This window comes from Clavelina lepadiformis, chromosome 8 (genome assembly GCF_947623445.1).
Source record: "Clavelina lepadiformis chromosome 8, kaClaLepa1.1, whole genome shotgun sequence".
NCBI lineage: Eukaryota > Metazoa > Chordata > Ascidiacea > Aplousobranchia > Clavelinidae > Clavelina > Clavelina lepadiformis.
The window spans coordinates 2,084,897-2,093,686 of NC_135247.1; the positions used below are offsets into that span (position 1 = coordinate 2,084,897).

The window sequence follows — 8,790 nt, forward strand, 5'->3', positions numbered from 1 at the left end:
ATTTACAAAATTGAAGTAAAAATTAGTATTTCAACGACATGGCATTTAAAGGGTCTGTGTTTTTCTAGTTGGCATTATCCACTTCACTTGAATACGAATTAGCCAATAAAATATGCATTAAACTCTAAATTAAAACTTGTACGAATGATCAAGTATGCAAATATTGAATGAATAATTTAATAAATAAATTATTACGTTTGTCTGACGGAGTTTCAATTTTTCATCCTCTTTATATCCAAGACAGCAACTTAATTAAAATGCAGCCGCATTCTTGTTTAATCATCTTTCTATCCTATTGTTCAATTATATATCATCATATTCAATACATACGTGGCTATATACAGTCCGTCGCTTTAACTCTGATTAATCACTGTATTTTTAGGGGATGACGAAAGCGAGATAGCGTCCTTTCTCGACGTTGTCATCGGGAAAAATCTTTTTCTCCAATCCGCAAACGAACAAACAACCATGCAGACGTTTATTGTCGTGTCAAAACAAGAGCATAATCCGGTGAAGAATCTAGAAGCTCCCGCAGGTCGTACGTGCCTCGTGATGAGAAAAAGAAGGTCGGATGTGATGCAGATGGCGGTACAAGCGGCCAGGCGAAAAATCGTATTCTTCATTCTTGAAGAATGCTTCAAGTTTGTTCTCGAAACGTGATCAATGATTGGGTAGAGAACGAGCATCAACAAAACCAACTGAAAAAATGTCGATAAACCGAAACCCACGTTAGCTAGGATATTGAACACCAGACGATCGTATCTACCACTGGAAGGCCGACAACCCATAAGAGTGGAAACCATTTTACCGTGAACGATTCTAAATGCGTTCTGTACGACTGGGGACGCAACAATACCAATCAGAGTGATCCAGCTGATTACCTTCACCTTCAAAGTGTTTAAACGTTCTTGGCCCTGAGCATTATAAAACCCTCTTTGTCGTATCCAAAGTATCAGGTAAGGCAGAAAGAGGTTGAATACGTAAATTGAAAAGTTCCAAATTTGAAAAATCGTACACATCCTTGTTGAAGTACCAACTCTTAAAGCGAACTCAAAAGCACTGATTCGAATAAGCAGCGTAAAAACTGCCAGAGTACAAAGCGTATTCAACAACATCAATTTCCTTTGTCCAAATTTTACTTGATACCAAACCGTAACCCATACAAGGTAACTGGTAATCACCAGCAACACTCCTGCCATCGACTCTTCTGTGATTAGAATATCTTGAGCAGCCGGACGCTTATTTTTGGTTGAATTTGTCCATTCAGATGAGCTGGAAGCCACTTCTGGAAGTGGTTGGAACTCTGTGACAGGTTGCTGACTTCCTGTTAATTCTAAGTTGCTTTGCTCATCTGCAGTCATCTCCATGCAAGAAAGTGTTGCCCTGTTTGCATGCCAACTCGATTGGTTTAATATTTCACAAGACTGCTTTGTCAGAATTATGGTTAAATTCGGGCCTAGAAAAAAGCTCACGCTTAGGTGAAAAAATTCTAAGATCAATTCTCTTTCAATATCTGATCTACATCTGTCTGTTAAGACCACAGTGCCATAGACTCGCTCCAGGGCAATGTGAGGCTATGTAGCATGTGTGAGGACAAACCATCAAACTTTTATAGCTGTTGAATCAATTATCCGGTGATCCGGTGTAATTAACCAATCGTTACAAGAAACTGAAAGCTTCTAATTTACAAATCTTTTTTCAATATAATCTTGGTTATATATGTTTCGGTTGGCAAGAACCTTCGACTATTGTATGTATTTTGCCTTACATAAAACGACGGTTGCTAACTTATTTTCATTCGGTAAAGCGTAGTTTTGTTTGCTTTCGAAAAAACACGTTTAGAATTGAACTTAATAAATTTGCCAGAATTATAAAATTTGTGACCTAAGACACAAGTTGAATTTTATAGAAAACAGAAGCTGATATGATATCAGACTTTACTATCTAAATACCATGATAAAATCAGAGTCTTATTTCTGTCCCGCATATAACCGTTACTATACAAGGCTAGTTTCACAACATGTTGGATAAACCGTTTTCTTACAGCTATTAACGTTCCTGTACGTGATGAAAGTGTCTGTTCCAAGAAGCGTTTCTTTAGAAAAAAGTCCGTCGTCTCTTATATCTTACCGCACACCGACTAATTTAACTAATTACTGGATCCACTGACCAATGATGATGGTTAGCCGTCTACGATAGCTTTTTGTCACTGCAATATATTGAGCACTTTCGGTTGCCAAATTGGAAACCCGGTTAACGACATTATCTTACTAAAAAATCATACATTTTTACCAAATGTTTACAGTAAAATGTTTGAAATGTCAGCCCAGAAACTCTTCATCAATCTACTCATTAATCTATCTATTAATCTATTTGATAAAAATGCTTCGAATAACGGTGGCTAGTCTGAACCGTCTTGGCAGCAACATATCGCTGACGCAAATGGATCTTACAGAAGCTGTTAAAAAAATATGTTATCCCAATTCCAAAAATCCTAATTTAATCGAACAAAAAAGCAAGTATGAATGTTTGAAAGATACATCAAATTAAGATAAAGTAGTTAAATGCACGGAATATGAGTACAGTTCGTATAAGTACCAAGCCGCATTTAGACGGCCAAACTCGATTCATTAACCTCGCGTTAATATCAACATAGAGTGAGTTATCATCATGTTGACCTATGACGTAACATTCCTTTATTACTCCGTCAATATGATAGTTAAGAAACAGATCAGCGAAGCGTGACCAATCGTCAGCTGATCTGAGCGAGCTAACGTTTTCAACAAAAAAGCCTCTGGATTTAGAAAAAACAGGTCACCGGTTGATGCCGGTATAAACATTGCTGACATCATAAACCTTATTGTGGCCGATATATGCTGAGGTGGTAGTAAATGTGTCAGCACGTATGCTAGCAGAACACTTGAAAGCATTAGTCATCAGTGAAGCACCAAATATCAGTTTTATAAGCAACGGCTGATAAACCAGTTCGTTTGACGTAGTTTTGTAAATACCGATTACATTTTATTCTTTACATTAAGCGTAGGAGAACCATGCAGGACTTGAGCAAAGCGACTGAGAAGTTTGGTTTCTTTCAAAAGCGCATATTGTTGCTGCTATGTCTGTCCGGTGCATTCAACGCGCCATTTGTGATCTGGTTTGTCATATTTCCCTTGTACACACCACCGCATCGTTGCTCGATAGCAGCCATCGACGACGCTTCGAACAGCACTTGTTTGAACAGGCGAGGCAATGTCAATAGCAATATTTTCGACTCAAACCATTAAATTTCCTTGTTTTCTCAGGTCCAAAAGTCACGTGACCTTGGTGTCGAAAAGCAGTTGTCTTTTTAATATCACACCGATTGAAACAGGGCCCGATGGGACTCAGAGGTGGAGTCAATGTTATACGTTTAACACAACTGCAGGTGGCTAGTTACAATGGCTAAGCCGCGTAATGTAAACTCAAAAGGCTTTAGACCCTTGCACAGAGTGCCTTGCAATCCTACTCAACCTTTGGTTTACCCCAGATAGTTGGAGAAATGACCAAGAAGAATTCACCACCATTAACAGTAGCGACGTCGGCAAATGTACGGATGGCTGGGAGTATGATACACCTGATAACTTGCTCACCGTGCCAATGGAAGTAAGTGTAGCCTATCGCTGTTTGCACAGGGGCCAGTGTAATTGCAATCAAATAGCCTAGTGCCTACGTGTAGCCTATATACAAGATAGCGGGACGTAAGTGAATAACTAACATTATCGCCAAACCAACGAGAATATAAATGTCTTGTTTTCAGTTTGATCTTGTGTGTGACCGGTCCTGGTTGGTACCGCTGGCGTCATCCTTATATATGTTCGGGTTGCTGGCTAGCTCAATAATCGGGGGCTTCGTCTCCGATAGGTGTGTTTCAGCAATAAACATAGTATCTTTAGCTAAATTTATATCGGTCCTTACGATTTTAACTTTTCGAAGATAACCTAATTTGCTTAAGGTGGGCAGAAGGAAAGCTCTGTTGGGATCCGTAATTGGTATGTGCGCAGGTGCAGCAGCATTGGCAGTTATCCCGATTTGGTCTCTGTCTCATCCAATCCTGTTTATGATGGGATGCTGTTGTGCGACAAGAGTCGGCAGCGAATTTGTCATGAGTGAGATGTCTATGTATTTGGCTTTAGAGTCGGTGGAAAACTTATTTCTCTAACGTACATTCATGTTGTTGATACCATTTCAGCATTGTTCTAACCGAACCCCTCGTGACAACAGTAATGATGTAAAATGATCACAATATACATTTCAGTCAGCGAGATTATTCCGGAAAAATACCGCTCCCTTGCTGGCAACATGAATAATGGTGGTATGGCTGTAAATATGGTGTTGGCGCCTCTAGTGAATTACCTCTTGCCAAACTGGCGCCACATGATGGGGTTGATGGCTGCTGCCGACTTCCTTCTCATCATCCCAATATACTTGTGAGAATGTGATTTCAGCTTTCTTGTAATGAATTGGTAATGAAGTAGATTGCGATCTGGCGTTTTCATGTACAGCATAACGTTGATCAAGTTACTTTCGAAATCTACATCTCTTGCTTTGAAGTTTTCTTTGCGTGTAAAATGCCATCATAGCATTCTAGTGCCATACCTTCAATTATAATGAACGGTGCAGATACGTAAAGGAGTCTTTGAAATGGTTGCTGCAATCGAAGAGAAACGACGATGCTATGAAATTATTGAAGGAAATCTCTCGAATTAACCGTGTTGAAATAAACGACATGGAATTGTCGCAGTTTCTTAGGAAGGAAACTATCAACGACAAAAAAGTGAGTTTTCAAATCAAGTCGAGTTCAACAATTGCCGATCGCATTATAACTCAGTTACGTTCAAAGATAGAAGCGAAGTCATTGGTCGTAGAAGAAGAGACGGGAAAGCCCACAAGATATACCTACATCCACCTTCTTAAAGCAGGTTTCTTACGTAAAAGGATCCTGATACTGGTTGGATTATGGTAAGTCTGATAGAACGACAGACTAAGTTCTTTTAAGTTGTTTGTATCTCGGATGATAGTAAGCTAGTGTGTCGTCATACAGTTATTATGTCGTCGGATAGCTACCGTGTCGTCATTCCATACAGGTTTGCTGTGAATTTGGAATATTACGGCTTGTTTTTCAATGTTAAAAATCTCGCCGGAAACCGCTACCTCAATGGAGTTTTATAGCTGGACTTGTTGAAATCCCGAGCACAATACTTTGTCAAGTTTCAATGCGGAAAATGGGCGGAAGATTATCGAACTGCATGATGACTGGCTTGGCCGCTGTTTGCTGTCTTATTACGACTGGGTTAAGCAAATGCAAGTAATTTAAAAAAAATCATAGTTAAATAACTCAAAGTGGAAGTTTGTTAATCCAAATGTGCGGGAACCTGTTAAATTAAAATGAATTACCCAAAGCTTCTTTAATCCCGCGCGAGTAAGTCGTGTTTTGCTAGAACTGGCTAAGCGTCGTGAACTAAGCTGAAATTGTGAGTTAAGGAAAGTTGGGTTAACTACACAAGCTTTCACTGTATGCTGCAGTTGTTAACTTGTACTTAACAAAGGTTTCCTACATGTAGACTACGCTGTAAGACTTAATTATTAACCATAGACATGTTTTGTACAGACCGACCAGCAGTAACTGTTTTCAGCTTGATGGGATTATTTTTTGGTTCAGGAGCTTTTGCAAACGCTTGGATATTAACTGGAGAATTCTTTCCCACTCTGCTGCGGAATCAAGCTTATGGGCTTTGCTCGGCCGTAGCCAGAATATCGGGAATAACAGCGCCCTTTGTCATATACTTGGGTTGGTAAAGCAGTTGAAGTATAAGAGTTATTATTTCCATAACTGCTTCCTTACATATTTGATTGTAATTTATAAGCATTTGATTATGCTATGATCATGATTATGCCTACTTTTGCCGAATTCCGGCAGATCAAAATGCCAAGTGGCAGCCGAAAACATTTAGTTGGCTTCTTTGAAGGGCCAACTTGAGAGTGTTTACAGTTACGCACAGGATACTTATATTCATTTCTGAACTTAAGTAGCACGTCCGTATTTGTAAATCATCTGTATTTTTTTATAGTGCTGGGCATTTGTCAACTAATATCAGGAAATTCCATTCTTAATATCACCTAAGAAATGTTTTTAATCAGCGAGAGACTGACATTTCAAAGCAGGTCCGGCTTTGGGCCAATACGAGCGACGCAACCGCGTTGCCCAACATAGCGCCAAAACAAAAATTTAGCTTTTATTTTGCGCAAATCAGAGAATTATTTCCCAATTTGTTTTCGAAAGAGAATGTTTTGATGAAAATACGTCACGAAGCAAAGTGTTGATATTTAGTTACGTTATTATTGCATTAAGTTTTGTAAAATCGGCAAAGGGACTCCGCTATCAGTTCTTTTATTGGGCCCCACACTTACTTCAACGTTGCCGTATTCTTACAAAATCAGAAATTGCGAGCCGTCTTTAAAAAGTTTTTGTTCTCTACCAAAAAAGGAGAGAAATATTACGCCGGCATACCGTACTTGGTGACAGGATTGGTTGGAATTCTTGCCGCGTTTGGAGTTTATTTTCTTCCTGAAACCAAGTCACTTCCACTTCCCGACACCATGGAAGAAGCGGCAGCGCAAGAAAAGTAACCAGTTAGCTCTACGATGACTGAGTTAAGCCTAACTTTCGTATTTCTGTTAAAATTGTTTCCGTTTTCCCAGGTACACGCAAAAACTTTGTGGCAAGCATCAGGACTCGACAAAAGTCGAACAGCAAACGTCACCTCATGCGATTTAGCCCGCTTGAATTTAGCTTCTGTGACAACGGACAAAATTCGTCTGCAAGGGATGAGTCCTCAGTTCTCATGAAATATGCAACTTGAAACTGATACGACACAGATAAAATAACTAAAACCACCAAAATAAAAAAGCACTGGCGGCTTTTGAGACTTCGTTGAATCCAGATCAGCAGCGAGCAAATTAAGGGTCATGATCTTCATTTGTAAAACCGTGATTTGACTTTATATCGAATAAAATCTGGCCAGGTCAGTATAGTTCTGTTTAAACCAATTTCTAAAGATTCGCAGAGTCCTCACATACACACTGGTCTGCCCTAGGTGGTTAGGACGGTGATAATGACCGAGCGAAGCCGCCATGTTTCCCCTTTTTAAAAGCTCTGCAAAGTGTCTTTGCCACATAATAGCCTATAGCAGGGGTGGCCAAACTGCGGCTCTTTAATGAATTAGCATTGATGAATTAGACATGCATTTTCCCGGTCCAGACGAGTTGTTTGATCAGATTATGAAACGATGCGTTCTATGACACGTAGTAACAATGGACTCATCGTTAGTAATAATCAAATTACACTCCAAAGAGTAAATTATTGTACAGAAGTGTGCCAACTTGTACACTGTAGTTAAGTAAACTGTCAGATTGAAGCTGTACGTCAGGGCTGACCTAGTTTTAAGTCTTGGTTACGGTTATAATAATAATTGCAAAGAGTTGGTGAAGCCCAGTTGGAGACTCATAGTATCACCACGCAGCACTAACGTTTATCAATAGCTACACTTCGTTGTGAGTGAATGAATTCGTGTTTTTTATTGTGGCTCTTTTAAAACTGGAATATGTTATATGCGGCTCGAGCATGTGAAGCAGGTCTGGCCACCCCTGGCCTATAGCCTATAGGGTAAAAGTATGGCCCACGACGAAAGTTCGATATCGCAATGATATAGTTTCGAGTATATAATGACCATGAGTATGAGCGGCTGTGGTTATATAAAAAGCAAATTTAAGGTTAATGTTTTGTATTTTAATGACGGGAATATCACAAGCTTTAAAATGCTCATCTCTTGCGTCGCATCTGCAATATAGAAATAAATACATTAATTTTTTCTTGTCTAAAAAAATACAACAGTAAGTTCGCCAGTAAGATAATGGATGCAACAACATTTGGACAAAACCCCGAACAATAGAGACCTGAGTGGTGTTTCGTCTCTTCCAGGCCGCCCGCGCAGACCCACCAATGGTTTGATGGAACTTGTGTCCTTTGCCAAGGCCACGGCTCGACCGTCCTGCTGCGGTGAGGCCTCTGTTTTCACGATGCTTCATCACAGACTTACAGATCCATTGTATTGATGGATCTCGGCGTATAAGAATGGTTTTGTTCTTAAACCGGTGCGGCTACATTAACATTTAAAGAGAAAGCAACATGTGATCGTTTGAATACCTAAATACATAAAGTGTTAGAAAAGCAAAGTATTCAAATAAAGAAATACTTTACCTAAAGTAAAGTAATAAAATGCTGAATACTACAAGAATCTTCGACAAATTACAAAAATAGAAATTCAATTTTTTTAAAAAAAAAACACCTCTTGCTAAGTTTCCGACAAAAGACCACCGACAACAACCTGTACACTTTACGGCTCATCAAAGGCTTTGTGAAGTGAAATACGCTGCAAAAAGTGCAATGCCCTACGGTAGACCATCATTTGATCTTGCTTAAGAAACGACAAACAGACCTTCGTTTTGCCATTGGTCAAGGATATTAGCTGCATGAAATTCAAACTTTGTAACGCTTTGACATAAGAGAGATTACATAACATTGGGGAACTGCATAAACCGACTTTATGTTTGCTTGTGATAATTTTACTTTGGCTTCGTCGTTTTTAGTTGTGACCTATTTTATTTCAACCATTGACACTGGACAGTGGTTACTATGTGCGATTGTTATATCGTTTTATTAGCAAAACATTGTAAGCATTTGTGTAAAACTAC

General features: G+C 39.2%; 1 protein-coding gene and 1 long non-coding RNA gene across 5 annotated transcripts; one reads left to right on the forward strand and one right to left on the reverse strand.

Annotated features, from left to right (window-relative positions):
* The first annotated feature begins 2,589 nt into the window (after nucleotides 1-2,589).
* On the forward strand, nucleotides 2,590-6,958 carry LOC143469586 (solute carrier family 22 member 1-like). Of its 4 annotated transcripts, XM_076967334.1 has the most exons (8): nucleotides 3,978-4,145; nucleotides 4,295-4,466; nucleotides 4,660-4,813; nucleotides 4,880-4,998; nucleotides 5,124-5,344; nucleotides 5,648-5,827; nucleotides 6,524-6,662; nucleotides 6,739-6,958. In XM_076967334.1, exons 1-5 carry the CDS (start codon nucleotides 4,031-4,033, stop codon nucleotides 5,206-5,208), a joined length of 645 nt encoding a protein of 214 aa, XP_076823449.1. In that variant the 5' UTR covers nucleotides 3,978-4,030; the 3' UTR covers nucleotides 5,209-5,344; nucleotides 5,648-5,827; nucleotides 6,524-6,662; nucleotides 6,739-6,958. The 4 variants fall into 4 exon arrangements, with proteins under 4 accessions (XP_076823448.1, XP_076823451.1, XP_076823449.1 ...); XM_076967335.1 differs by lacking the exons at nucleotides 6,524-6,662; nucleotides 6,739-6,958 and adding an exon at nucleotides 6,108-6,517; XM_076967333.1 differs by lacking the exons at nucleotides 4,660-4,813; nucleotides 4,880-4,998; nucleotides 5,124-5,344; ... (1 more) ...; nucleotides 6,524-6,662; nucleotides 6,739-6,958 and adding exons at nucleotides 2,590-3,241; nucleotides 3,303-3,424; nucleotides 3,488-3,642 and having other exon boundaries at nucleotides 3,797-4,145; nucleotides 4,295-4,436.
* Nucleotides 6,959-7,803: 845 nt separating this feature from the next.
* LOC143469588 (uncharacterized) lies at nucleotides 7,804-8,303 on the reverse strand. The gene is made up of 2 exons (XR_013119147.1): nucleotides 7,993-8,303; nucleotides 7,804-7,876 (listed from the first exon to the last, which is right to left on the reverse strand). It is a non-coding gene; the product is annotated as an uncharacterized LOC143469588 (long non-coding RNA).
* Nucleotides 8,304-8,790: the final 487 nt, after the last annotated feature.